This window comes from Haemorhous mexicanus, chromosome 30 (genome assembly GCF_027477595.1).
Source record: "Haemorhous mexicanus isolate bHaeMex1 chromosome 30, bHaeMex1.pri, whole genome shotgun sequence".
Lineage (NCBI taxonomy): Eukaryota > Metazoa > Chordata > Aves > Passeriformes > Fringillidae > Haemorhous > Haemorhous mexicanus.
In genome coordinates this window covers 670,482-684,848 of record NC_082370.1, presented here as the reverse complement: position 1 = coordinate 684,848, position 14,367 = coordinate 670,482, and the positions used below count along the sequence as shown (strand labels likewise).

At 44.2% G+C, this 14,367-nt stretch overlaps 1 protein-coding gene across 2 annotated transcripts in view; it reads right to left on the bottom strand.

The window, feature by feature from the left end:
- Positions 1–469: 469 nt before the first annotated feature.
- The window catches only part of EBF2 (EBF transcription factor 2), a 128,980-nt gene continuing 115,082 nt past the window's right edge, over positions 470–14,367 (bottom strand). The window contains exons 14-16 of one of the 2 annotated variants that reach the window (XM_059870580.1): positions 12,835–13,020; positions 10,250–10,417; positions 470–4,016 (exon numbers count right to left, since the gene is read on the bottom strand). In XM_059870580.1, the coding sequence (XP_059726563.1) occupies positions 3,985–4,016; positions 10,250–10,417; positions 12,835–13,020 (386 nt within the window). In that variant the 3' untranslated portion in view covers positions 470–3,984. The remainder of the gene's footprint in view (positions 4,017–10,249; positions 10,418–12,834; positions 13,021–14,367) is intronic. The other variant, XM_059870581.1, reaches the window with a different exon arrangement.

Sequence of the window (14,367 nt, the reverse complement as noted above, 5' to 3'; positions counted from 1 at the left end):
AATGAGGCCTTAAATTACAGGAGGGAGGAATGGTTTGGAGAAACCATGCAGGTGGGAAGTGTGAAAAGAAAGAGGGAGAGGGAGGTGCTCTACTGAGATAAATTGGGAGATCAAACCAGCTCTTCAGGAGTTGTGATGAAATTTGTCATTACCTATTGCAACACCTTCATCTTCCCAATGGCAAAGAGGAAAACTCTCAGGGAATTGTCAACAGCAACCACTCAAAGAGGACAAGTTTGCTTCTTACAGGGAAAAAACTCTCACACATCAGTTCTGGAATCATCTTCTCCCTTTTGGTCGAGTGTTTCGCCACTGCCAAAGTCCTTTTTCATGGCTAAGGATTCCTGACTCTGTTTATTTAAAGGCGTTTTTCTCTGTAAACCTCAATTAATTCTACACTCATCTCTAGTACCATGATTTCCCTGCATGAGCAAAATCCCTGTTCTAAATAATTCCTAGGTTTAATTTGTTTTGGTTTTTTTATTTTGTTTTTTTTTTTTTTTTTGCTCAAAGCAAACCAGATTTTTCATATTTGCATGAACACAGGCAATTCCTCTTCTGCAAATGCTTGGAGCAGCTTTTCAGGGAGGTTTCTCTTTTTCACTTGGACTCATGGCAACTAGGCAACTGGACAGAACTAATAAAAATAACTGAAGGGTGAAAGGAATGTTCAGTGTTCCAGAAACTTTCTTCTTTTTTTTAAAATTTTTTTTATTTTTTATTGCCAGACTGTCATTTTTACCCCTGAATCTTCCCAAGATTTCAGTGATTTGGTAGACCCTTCTTTCATGTACCTGTGCTGACTAAACAAAAATAAAACAGAAGGATGGACAAAACCCAGCTTTCCCATGAAATATCTCTTTTTTTTTTTTCAGTTGGAAACTTTCCTGACTGAGATTTTGTAATGAAAATCCCATTTGATAAGAAAAAAGAAGAGGATTTAAGGTAGCAAACTGCTGCTCTCCAGCAGGTGGTCTAGAAATTCCCACTGATCTGGAATATTTGCCAGAAAGAATATTGAGTGCATTTGATGATCAATTTTAGAAGTAGCCTGGACAGAGAAGGGCAGGGGGAATATTCAGAATCTTCATGCTTTCGAGCTGTTTGGGGATTTTAGTAGGTGGGAATGGAGGAAGGGATTTGATAGAATGAGCCTGGTCCACCAAGGTGATTTTTGGAATTAGGACTCAATGTGTTATGACTGAAATTTATGGAAGTTTTAATCCAAACTCTTCCAGTCCTTAATCCATTTTTATCCCTGGATAAATGCATAATTCCAAACATGAATTTGGACTCCCTACTTAGCCCTGCTGGGATATCACTACCTATGGATATATGAAATATTTGGGGGATTTGTTGTTGCTGTTTTGCTGTTTGGAACATCCAGGTCAGCCCCTGCACCCTGTGGTGTTGTCAGAGATACACTGACACCTCCAGAGCTTTTAACATCCATCACCCTTGGATGTTTCAGAACTCACCTGCTTTCAGGGCTGCTGGTTGACCTCCAGTGGCTGCCACATCCCTGGTGGCATGAGGGGCACGCAGAGAACCCCTAGGGACACTCAACCTGCAGCCATAACTGACAGGGATTTATTTTATTTCATTTTTTGTGGAACTCAGACAGTTTCAGTAGCCTGACTGTGAAACATTAATTATATCCATGTTCCTTAAACCCACATTATTCCCACCAAATCTCTCTCTAAATTGGCATTTCTGCTGATGTAAGTTGGGCCTTGAGTTTTAGAAGAGATTAACCCTCCTTCACCTTCCTAAAATGGGACTCAATGGCATTGAGAGGCACCAAATGAAGACCCTGTTGAACCTCCCAGCACAGTCAGGAACACAAAACTCCTTCCCAGCAAGTGGGACTTGTTTTAGGAGTGGCCAGAGCAGCCCAGCTGGTGTCTCCAGCCCCTCAGATCTCCTCCAGAACTCCACGTGCAGGGAATGGATTTATCCCATGAACTGAGCTGTGCACTGTACCACGAAAGGGAGCCTGGGGGACCTGGCCCCATCCCTGGAAGCACTGTTCAATCTCTGGGAGTGTCCCAGGTCAGGCTGGACAGGGCTTGGAGCACCCTGGGACAGTGGGAGGTGTCCCTGCCCCTGGCAGGGCTGTAAGGCCACTCCCAACCCCCTCATTCCAGGATTTTCTGATTCCATGCCCTGCTCTCCCAAGCCTTGTCCCTCGGTCATCCCCCCTCAGCCTCCCATCACCATCCAGCTGTGCACCTGCAGAGAAGATTTTTGGCTCTTCCTAATCCCAGTTAGCCCCACAACAGCCCCAGAAGAGCTCAGCCACAAGAGTTGTCCCAGTTCCACCATCCCAAACCCAGCTCAACTTCTGCCATCCCTAAAGATGACCAAGGACAATTTTCCTCACCCATCCGTTAAACTACTGGCAAATGGACAAGTTCAGATCCTGGGGCCTTATTTAGGCTTTATTGGTTAACATCAAGATGTTTCCACAGGAGCAATTGTCCATGCAGCCATTCATTGTGTGGTTTTTAGAGGGGTCTCTGTAGTGTAGGTGATTCCCCCCCCCCCACTAAAAATGGCTTTCCAATAACCGAATTCTTTTGAGTGTTCTCTGGTTTAGTTGGATAATTCATGATTTATTTTATCAGACTTGTCCTCACCTTCCAGTTTCAGGAGAGGAGATTGCAAAGGAGAGCTAAACTCTTTTTTTAGGTTAAAATGCAGAAAAATTCAAAGCAATTGAATCTATGACTTCAATATATAACTGGCAAATACTTACCATTTTTAATGACTCAGGATAAAAGTGCATAAATCATTCAAATACATGTTCACCCTTTATAAATGCACCCTTAATATGAAGCATAACTGAACTGAAGGTGTTCTAACTACATGGAAAACCCCAGAGAACCCTTCCCCTCCTAATTCATACATTGAATCTATAAAATAAACTCAGTACCTCATGAAAAATCCGATTCATTCAAATCCCTAAGTGCCACTCACTCGTCAGCTGGGTCTTTGAGACTTAGCAGTTAATCTTAGTACCTGAATATTTTAATTGAAGCAAAAAATTGAAAGGGGGAAAGATGAGGAGGGTGAAAAATTCCTACTTGAGCTGTTTACCACAGTGTAGGTGAAAGTTTCTGAGGGTTTTGTTAATCAGAAAGAATCCGATACATCCTTGCACATGAATTCAGTAAAGGGGGGGAAAGTGAGGAGCAATTGCAGCAGTAATAATATATCTCAAACTTATCACTACATTTTTGCATTATCTGTCTTCATTGTACAACTGGAGGAAAAAATCCAAAACAGGGTTTAATTTCTACCTCTACATACAATAAGTTACAAGTTTATTTATTTAAATAATTGTAAAACATCTTACATTTTTTAAAGAGGTTAAACTATAAGCAAATACACACATACACCAAAGTTCCATCATTCATGTCAGTTTGTCCTAGAAATCCTTTCATGCTGGTACCCTGTTTTGTTGATTTGTTTTTCTGCATAAACTAAATCGATATCTGAAAGGCTCCATAGAAAATAGAAACTTCAACTTTTTTACCCCTACAAAGTAAAACAAATTGTATCCAAAATATCAACCTTGAATCATTTTGCCAATTTCTTTTTTTTCCTTTGAATATTTTACAAATCTTAGGAAGGTTTTCATGTCTTCCAGGAAAGACTTAGCATTTCTAATTCCATTCTGCCAACTCTTGTTCATCCTGGCTCTTGCTGATTCTTCATTCCCAATGTTTGAGGAGTTGATGTGGTTGTGTCAGAAATATGAAACAGGTAAATGATGCCGACTTCTATCTCATCCAATCCATAAAAAATGTTCCTTTTTTTTTTTTTTCCTGGGCCTGGCTTTTCCCCAAAAAAGAGCTTGTAGTGCTATTTTTTTCTTTTTAGTGGTCCATCACAATAAGTAGTTTTGTGCTGTAAAAGAAAAATGAAAAAAACGGAGGAAAAAAAGGAAGAGGGAGGGAGAGCAGCAAAGCTGCCCCTTCCTTACATCGGGGGAATGACAAGACCAGTCATGGCTGAAAAAGAAAAGTGAAAAAGATGAAATTGTGGCAAAATGTTATGGAACAAAATCTATTTGAGCCCTTCGCCCTCCTGTGAGCAGTCAGGAATCACAGGAGGGGCCTGATCTGAGGTCAAATTAGAGGTTTTGTGTCTTTAAACCTTTTGGTGCTGCAGTGAGAACTGTGAGGACTGACTGTGACACAGGCAATGGGCAAAGGGCTGTTCCAGGGTGAAAAGGAATCAGTTTCTTCCTGTGAGGGTGGGTAGGGGCTGGGATGGAATTCCCAGGGAGCTGTGGCTGCCCCTGGATCCCTGGCAGTGCCCAAGGCCAGGCTGGAGCCCCCTGGGACAGTGGGAGGTGTCCCTGCCAGGACAGGGTGGCACTGGGTGGGATTTCAGGTCCCTTCCCAAACCACTCCATGGTTTTCTGATTCTGTGAAAATTCCAGGCCCACCAGGGTTACCAAACGGATGAAAAAGTGAGAGGATAAATTCAATTCACATGCATTTGTGGAAAAACCTTCCCATTTTTGGGTTCTTATCTCTGAGAGAAATCCTTGGAGGTGGACATTGCTCAGAACTGTCCCCAGATTCCGACTTCTCAAGCTGAACACTCGAAACCATCCTCAAAACCCAAAACTGAGCAGGGTCTGTGCTCCCTACCCACCCTGCTCATCTGCTTGGAGGGGCTGGGAGCAAGGAAAGGTGTGGATCAAAGGGAGCTCCCCCTGTGCTCCTGACAAGTCTGAGCCAGGGAATTCCAAGCCCTGAGTCACGGCCAAGGCTCAGGGCTGGGTTTGCCAGTCTGGTTCCAGTGGAAACAGCCTCACTTTGTTTGCCCCAGTGTCTGAGTCACTGCAGCCCTACCTGGCACACTCCCAGAACACTGGGCTTATGTCAATTATTTATTAGTCACTCTCCTGCCTTTAATTGCAGCTCTGCTCTCGTAACCAGCAGCAGCAGCAGCGTTTGGAGCTGCCTGGGACTGCTGCTGCTCCCCGAGGTCTGAGGGGTGAGTTCAGTTTGGATGTGTTTATAGAACAAACGAGTCAGTCACGTTTTCAAAGGGGCCTCGCTGCAGTGCGAGGTCCTAATCCTGCAAAGATTTATGTTCCCTGCAATTTGTGGAATTATTGGTGTGTTTAGAGGCCCGTCCCACTGAGAATTCATCTCACCCTTTCCTTGAGAGGGTTTAAAAAAGTGCTTTGGGCAAGTTCCTGAGCTAACACAAGTCTGTTACTAGAGCTGTGTTTTTAGACAGCTGTGGATATGGTCTGTGATTTAACACAATAGGAAAATAAATATTTTCATATTTTCTTACTGACTGGGGCTAAAGTCCCTGCCAATTTTAGCAGATAGCTGAAAGGGAAAGTGAAACCCAACAGCCCAAAGTCAAACAGATACCTTTTGTAATTCCTTTGGAATTTGCTGTTGTTCCTCATATTTTCAAACCTAAATAAAGCAGGTAAACACTTTCATGCCTGTTTCTGGGACATGTGTGAGTGCATTAGAAGAGAGATTTTCTGGTGACACCAAGGATGCTGCTCCATTCCTTCTCCTCACCCCCAAACCCCAAAAATAATCCTGCTGGTGGTGTCCCAGAGTGCCATGGAGAGCTGGCTATGGACCTCATGCCTGCCTCTCTGTCCCTAGAAAGGAAAACTTGGTTGAGCCTTGGATTTGTGCCCTGCTCCAGGCTCTGCTGGGCTGGAGGAAGAGGCGAGCTCTGTGCTGGCTCCATGCCACAGGTGTCCCAGGGAGCAGATCCTCGTGCTCTGCTCCAGGCAGAGCCATCCAGGAGTTCAAGGGTTTGTCTGAGGGGTCCTGGCTGGGTCTGTGCCTGAAGCAGTGAAGGAGCAGCTGCACAGACAGTGCCTGGCTTGTCCCCACCCGGGATGGCCTTTCCTGCCTGTGGGATGTCTGGGCACAGGGGCTGCACCCCTGGCACAGCTGAGCACAGCTTAGTTTCAGCCTTTCAGGGGCTGATGCCAGTGTAGCTTCAGCTTTGTTCCCAAGAGAGCCAGTCCATAATGGCATAAATGCTTTTTGTGATGCTATTTTTATTCACAGTATTTTCACTTTTTTTTAATCAAGGAAAACTTCCAGCAAAGCAAATCAAAGCTAAAACCTGAGTTTCTGCCATGTCTCTTCCAAAAATATTTTGAGGAAACTTGTAGATCCATCATTTTGGGAAGTTGCTTAACTTTAAATTAAAGATAATTTTACTGTAGGATTAGAGATATTAATAATAAAATAATATATGTATTGCAATGAACAGGTTTCCAGAGAAGCTGTGGCTTCTCCATCCCTGGAAGTGTCCAAGGCCAGGTTGGATGGGGCTTGGAGCAGCCTGGGACAGTGGAAGGTGTCCCTGCCCCTGGGCACTGGATGGGTTTTGATGTCCCTCCCAACCCAAATGATCCTGGGATTTTGTGATTCCATGGTCTGATATAGCAAGTTCTATAACACAGAAAATTCAAGCAAAGCCTGATTTGTGTCACTGGCATTTCATTCTCAGTCTCACCTCCACCTGCAACAAAGAATGAGTCGGTGGAGGAATATTGGCTGGAATTCTCACCTGGTTTTCCCCTGCTCATCTCTCAGCTTCTCTCTCTTTTCACACACCCTGCTCTGCCCATTTCCACCCCACCTCCACTCCCCGTTGGGGCTGCACTGTCAAAAGCCTATTCCCAGCCTGGATCGCTTTTTATTGAATGTTTGGGAGGTTTGGATTAAGGTCTTACACTGCTAGCAAAGCTGTAATTATTTTTGCCTGTATTACTATATATTGAATCGATGTAACTTTTCAATAAAAGTGGTTCAATGCAGGACACTCCCTGATGAGTTGGGAATATAGCAACCACCAGTCATTATCCCAGAGGGTCTTTTTTTTTTCTCTTGGAGGGAAATGGAAAAAGAATTAGAGATGAGCCTTATTGTATTAACCTTGACAGCTTGCAATTATCAACTGAAACACTTGATTAAAATTGTCACAAGGTTGGAGAATTTTTTTATAAATAAATAATCCAAGATGGGTAGCACCCAGATGATCTGGTGATGGGCACCTTTAATGGGTGTAATTAATAATGATCACAAGCCTGGTGAGTACAAGTGGCCTTTGGAAAATTGTCTTGGAGTGGAAAAGGACTTGCTGCAATTCAAATGGGAGAACTGGGAAGGGGATTAGTGCTGAACTCCAAGATCATGGAATGGTTTGGGTTAGAAGGGACATTACAGCTGATCTCATCCAGCCCTGCCATGGCAGGGACACCTCCCACTGTCCCAGGCTGCTCCAACCTGGCCTTGGACATTGCCAGGGCTGGGACAGCCACAGCTTCCCTGGGAATTCCATCCCAGCCCCTCCCTGCCCTCACAGGGAGCATATCCTCCTAAAATACATTCTTGGGAAAAAACTACTCCCTGTAAACTGCTGGAATAATGGGAATGCAAATCTGAGGAGGAGCATTGCACAGCTGCTCCTGTTTAGACTGGTTTTAATCCAGGCTTAAATACTGCTGTGGTCAACAGACATGGAAGCTCTAATCTAGATTTTCATTGCTGCCTGTTAGGAGTGGCATGCTCTGAGGGACTGGTGAAGGAGGGGATGAAGATGAGGAAGAAGACGAAGACGATGAAGACAACAAAGAAGAAGAAGACGAAGACGAAGAAGACGAAGAAGAAGAAGGAGAAGAAGAAGAAGGAGAAGAAGGAGAAGGAGAAGGAGAAGGAGAAGGAGAAGGAGAAGGAGAAGGAGAAGGAGAAGGAGAAGGAGAAGGAGAAGGAGAAGGAGAAGGAGAAGGAGAAGGAGAAGGAGAAGGAGAAGGAGAAGGAGAAGGAGAAGGAGAAGATTACCATCCTCTAAATGTAGATATACAAGTCTATAATATATATATGAATATTATATATTGAGGAGATGTTTTCCACATGTTATGGGTGGGGAAATTCGGAGTGAATGGGCTTTGGAAAGGGGCCTGCACGTATTCACTGCTTGCCCTGTGCTTTTGCTATTGTCTCTCCAGCAGCATTTTTGGCTAGCTAAGTTTGATAAATAAGTAAATAAATCCTAAATTCCATGCCCAGCACACCTATCCCTGGTTTCTAGCCCCAGGGGGTGCCATGGCAGGGGGCATTATCCATCTCCCACTGCCTCAGTCCAGGCAAGAAGCCTCTCTGGGAGCCTCCTGTTGACTTTTTGGCCACATCTGTCTGTCAGCACTGTGGGAACGTTAATTTGGATATCAGGCTGCGTGTACCTGGATCCTTTCCAAAGCATGTGCTCCCCAGCTTGCATCAATTTAAATATTTCAGCTGGAATTTGCATCCCTGGCTGAAAGAGCACAATAGTTACCAAGAGCTGGCGTAACAAACCCTGTCTCTTCTCGCTCTGTCACTGACCAGTTCAGTGTTGGATACTTAAGTTTATGAGTGTACTTCTGTTTGTGTTGGTGTACAGGTGGAAATCCCACCAAGAAAGGGATGTGGTTAATAAATTCTGTATCCATTTATCTCTGATTTTGCTAATTCAGCAATTATTCACAACCTTAACTCATAGATTAATCCTGACCAGCTCAGGACTGGACTCTGGTCAGTAGACATGGATGGATGTCAGGTTTTAGCTTTGAGATTTTGTTATATTTAATATTAAAGCTCAATTTTTAGAATCTCTCATTGATTACTGATTTATAGACTGGATGAAATACGTTGTGATCACGAAATGGCATAGATGGCACCAGCTGGTCTCTAGTGCTTTATTTTTGTATAGGTTGAAAGAGATAAACTCCTTCTAAGCAGAGCATTGAGTGTTACCTCAAGGAAAATTATTAATTTAAATATTTCAGTAGTTTCTTAATCTGTCCTTTTTCTGTCTTCCAGAAGCTGCCAGAGTGGTTTTCTCTCTGATTTGTCTTTAGCACCACCTCAGGTAACTCCTTCATATTTAGGCCTTCTTTACAAAACAGTTAGACAAGTTTAAAGCAGACTTAAATCTGTTCATTCACATGGTGAGATCAATGGATCCAGCCATTCATGGGAAGGAAATTACCATAGGAAAGCGTGGATTTTCTTGTAATTGGGGCAGGGGAAGAAGCTGTTTCAGAATTCTCTGACTTAGCTTTTAAAAATGTTCCTGTTTTTGTTCAGCACACTTAGAATTTCCTTATTACGTACAATAATCACACTTTCGGCAAGTTCCTGTGGCCCAGCTAAGGGTTTCTGTCACACCCAGCCAAACAGGTGCTGTTTGTGGGGCTCATTTGGAATTACCACTGGCTCTTGGCACGGCTCAATTCCCAGAGCTGTGTTTCCTAGGCTATCTCCAGTGAAGTCTGAAGGAGCCAAATGACTTCCCAGGCCCTATAAAGGCATTTTTTATGGAGACTTGGAGCATATTTATGTACACCCCCCCAGCCTGTTAAAAGCAAGAATTGGGTACAGGTTTCCATTCTTATCTTACTGCTCACATTTGTTTCACAGATCACCTTTTAAAGGGCTGTAAATGGGCTGTGGGGCTCAATTCCCGGGCTGAGCCTAAATCTTGCAACAGGTTTGTGTTCTGGACAGAGCTGGGGATTAACTCTGCTCTGTTTAACAAGTCCCCCAAGCCTGAGGAGAAGTCATTCCCCATGAAAGAGCTGATATTCCCCCATATTCCAGGGAAAGGTGTCCCTGCCTGGATGGGGGTTGGAACTGGAGCTTTAAGGTCCTTTCCCAGCCCAAACCATTCTGGGGCTGAAACTCATTGGGTCAGAGCCTTCCTGTGGAAATCAGTGCCTGGCCCCTGCTCTAAAGCCAAAAGCTTGGGTTAATCCTTTAACCAGCTGGGCTGGGGCAGGCTTTCGCTCCTGAGCCCTGTAGTAGCCACGTGATGGCACTCGGGTGATGCCTGGTGGCACTCAGTGGTGCCTGGTGGCACTCAGGGTGATGCCTGGTGGCACTCAGTGGTGCCTGGTGGCACTCAGGGTGATGCCTGGTGGCACTCAGTGGTGCCTGGTGGCACTCAGGGTGATGCCTGGTGGCACTCAGTGGTGCCTGGTGGTACTCAGGGTGATGCCTGGTGGCACTCAGGTGGTGGCTGGGGGCACTCAGTGGTGGCTGGGGGCACTAAGGTGGTTTTCCCAATGGAAGCTTTGGTGTGAATGAACAGGAGCACATTCCACTGGGATGGGAATGAGCAGGAGCAGATTCCACTCAGATGGGAATGAGCAGGAGCAGATTCCACTTTTGGGAATGAGCAGGAGCTCTTTGCTCACCTCTGAAGCCGTTCCCGTTGCCGCTGGAGCAGGCGGGGGAGGGGGAGCCCTGGGGTCTGATGACAGGAGCAAAGGCACTCTTCTGTTTGACTGCAGGGAACACCGAGGAGGAGAACGGGAGGATGGAAGAAGTGCTGGAGGAGCCAACTGTTGGACTTGAAGACATCACTGCCAAAGGAAAAAAAGGAATTTCTCATCAGGAATTTGGTAAAACTGTTTCAGGAATCCACTGTCTGATTCCTTGTTTTACCTCTCAAAGGAGGTCTCATTCTCTCAGTGAGTATAATTGGAGTAAGTCTGAATTAGAGAGGGAGTTAAACTGAATTGTTCAGAAAAAACTGCTTATTTCTTTCAAAATTAAGGGCGAGGGGGCCAGAGAATTGAAAATCATCAAGGGAAAAGCAGAGTCAGTAGGAGCTGTAATGTCCTACCCACTGCAGTGTCCTTGGAATTTGGAAAGGGTTGGCAAATCCTGAGTCTTCCCCAGGTTTTTAAAACTTAATTTTCTTTGGTTTCAAGCTGCTGCTTAGGTTTTACTCTAAATTGGCTACTTTTTAAAGAAGTGCCTTGCAAGAAAAGAGCCCCTTTCTATGTCCAATAACTTGTCCAGGAACTGTTTGCTGAGCTTCCAGAACAATATCAGCCATTCCTCAGCAAAAGGAGGAATAAATAACAATATTGCATGTGAATTCCCACTTCTCTTGGTAGTATTAGTTTGAAAGCACAATAACACAAGAGAGACCTGGTCCCTTCCTTATGGAAAGCCCCAGAAGAGGGGGTAATAATAATAATAATAATAATAATAATAATAATAATAATAATAATAATAATAATAATAATATTAAGAAGAAGAAGAAGAAGTTTAGCTCTTCATCCTGTTTATATATATGTACATATACTGCATATATTTAATTATTAACTTTCACCATAGCTCGTGGTGTATACATTTTTTTTCTTGTTTTTCACACATTCCCTAGACAAAGGGAAATCAAGGTATGGAAGGAAAAGTGGCTGTTCATGGTAAAACAAGCAGAAATTGAGAGATTAATTATATTATATGTTATACTTCTGGTTATGAAGTTAATATGGTTTCACAGGATATTAATCCCCAATTCAGCTCTCAGGTATTGATAATGCCTTCAAACTCATGAAGATTATTTTAGAGTGGCTTTTACCCAGGACTTGCAAAGTCTCTGTGCTAAGAGCAGTGGCTACTTGCTCAATAAAGCTGCAAATTGCACCTCATTTCCCACAGTGGCTTTGCCATTCAGGAATGCGCATAAGGATAAAAAACAGAGGAAAATAAAGTTCAACACTCAGAAAATGGGAGCCTTTTCTCGTTGGTACCCAAAGACACCCAGCCCCAAAGAGAGCCTGTGGCTGGATGTGCCCTGACGCATTTGCTAGTTTCTGGGGCAAGGGGCTGTCGCCACATTTCTGTTCACAGAGAAAAGCAAGGCACAATTCTTCCCAAGGATTTCTGGGTTTCACATTCTCTGAACCTCAGAGAAAGGGAAAACACAATTCTTATCACTTGCTGTGCCTGTGTTTGTGCCAAAGCAGAATGCAATATGGAGATTGTTTACCCACAGGGATGGAGTTTTGTTTCCTTGGCCTGTCAGGGCCAGGTGTGTGTGTGTGTGTGTCAGGACTCTGGGCTGACAGTCATGAGATTCTGGGCAGTGTGAGCAGTGTGTGCAGGGCTGCGTGCTTGGCAGACTCAGTTTACATGAAATGTATATAATACAGTATGATGAAGTAATTAATTAGCCTTCTGATATCCGTGGAGTCCTCCTCATCATTCTCTCCCCTTCGTCAGAGTCGCCTTTGATTTACAATAGAGGGGCAGAGCCCTGCCAAAGGAGAGCCTTTGGCTGGGTGTGCCCCAAGCCATTCAGTGTTTTGGGGCAGGGAGGTAGATCTCTGCCAAAGAGAGCCTTTGGCTCTATGTGCCCTGATCCATTTGGTATTTGTGGGGCAGGGTTCCTGTGGCTGGATGGGCCCTGAGCCATTTAATAGTTTCTGGGGCAGATCCTTGCCAAGGAGAGCCTTTGGCTGGATGTGCCCCGAGCCACTCGGTGTTCCGGGGCAGGGGGCCTGTGGCTGGGTGTGCCCTGAGCCATTTGGTGTTACTGGGGCAGACCCCTGTCAAGGAGAGCCTTTGGCTGGATGTGCCCTGAAGCATTTGGTGTTCCTGGGACAGGGGGGCAGATCCTTGCCAAGGAGAGCCTGTGGCTGGATGTGCCCTGATCCATTTAGTGGTTTCTGAGGCAGGGTGTTTTGGCTGGGTGTGCCCTGAGCCATTTGGTATTTCTGGGGCAGGGGAGCAGATCTCTGCCAAGGAGAGCCTTTGGCTCTATGTGCCCTGAGCCATTTGGTATTTCTGGGCAGGGGAGCAGATCTCTGCCAAGGAGAGCCTTTGGCTCTATCTGCCCTGAGCCATTTGGTGTTTCTGGGCAGGGGGCCTGTGGCTGGGTGTGCCCCGAGCCACTCGGCGTTCTGGGGCAGGGCAGACAGGTCAGGGCAGACAGGTCAGGGCAGACAGGTCAGGACAGACAGGTCAGGACAGACAGGCAGGGCCGTACGTCCGTAGGGGGAGCCGCTCGGGGAGCCGTTGATGAAGCCGGGCGAGCCGGGCACGCCCAGGTTGCCCATGGGCACGTTGCTGTAGCCGTTCATGCTGCTGCTGGACGTGCTGTAGCTGGACTGCTGCGGGGTGGAGCTGGACGAGTACCCCCGGGGGGAGATGCTGCTGGTGTTACGGATGTAACCTGGAAATAAAGCACGTTTCACAACACCTGAGTGGCTCAAAACTCCCTCCTGCACATCCTCTGCCTTAATAAATGCCATCAAAATCCAGATTATTTAAAAGGTTTAGGCAACACCAATAAATTCAGTGGTTTTTCCTGCAGTTAAAGTTCTGAACCAACTTTTTGAAGTGATCCAATGTACATTTTCCCAATAAAATTTGATTTATTAAAATTTTTAATTCATTCAAAGACCCAGACGACACTGTGTGTGCTTATGTTTATCTGGGGTAGAATTTATAATATATGGGATTTTCTGCCATTGAATGGGGGAGGTTTCACTCTTCAAACTATTGTTGAATTGTTAAATTACAGATAAATTACAGATAAAGCAAGTACATTACTAATGGGAAATTATAACCCATATAAAGTTTTTAGTTTAACTTTTAATTTCCTCTACTTGGGAGAAAGAATAAACTGGATAAGTATAACCCATTTTGGTTGTATTAAAAAATACTAACAAATATTTGAGAGACAAAATTCAGCCTTTTTTTACTCCAAAAAGAGAGGTAAAAATGAAAGCTACCAGCATAAAAGGATAAAAGCATTATTCCAGCTGCCAAAGGGTCCTTCCATGAAAAAACTTTCATTAGAGAGACTGATACAGGAATTACATTAAGAGTAGTCACTATTTAGGTATAATGGTTAGGTATATCAAATCAGGTAATTTCTGCTCGTTTACATCATGAGGTTCTAATTCAGGGCTGGTAATACCTTCAAAAAATGAGCAAAATTATCTTCATGATGGATTTTAAGTGGGCAGATAGAAAATTAACTTTAAATGACCTGGGTTTGCTGCTTTAGAGTGTTAAACACAGCCAATTATTGAGATCAACCACAGTCTGTGTGTGCTAAAAATCAAAATATTCAGGACGCAGAAAAGTTGAAAATTCTTTCAAGAAAATTCTTTCAATGTCAATGCATTGTTTTATGGGTTGTTTTCCTCACAATCAATGGTGTATCTGGACTAAACGTAATACATACAATGTATGAATGTTGGTAAAATTAATACTGAAGCAGCTGCCTTAAAAACAAAAAAAAAGGAAAATTTTCCACCTCTGTGTGAGGTTTTTTCCAGCTGCTGCCATTGCTGTTTGTGAAAACAGAGATATAATAAAAAAAATTGATATTTTGAGGGGGAGGGAGGGAATTCAGGAGTGAATTGGTATCGAAAGTAATCAAAGATTATTTCAGATAAGACACAGGGGCAGCACCACCCTTTGGGATGCCCAGTGTGGGAATCTATAAAATCAGAGGGTTTTGGGAAAGCTTCTTTTTAGGTGAACCAAGAGGGGGAATTGTGGGAATCCA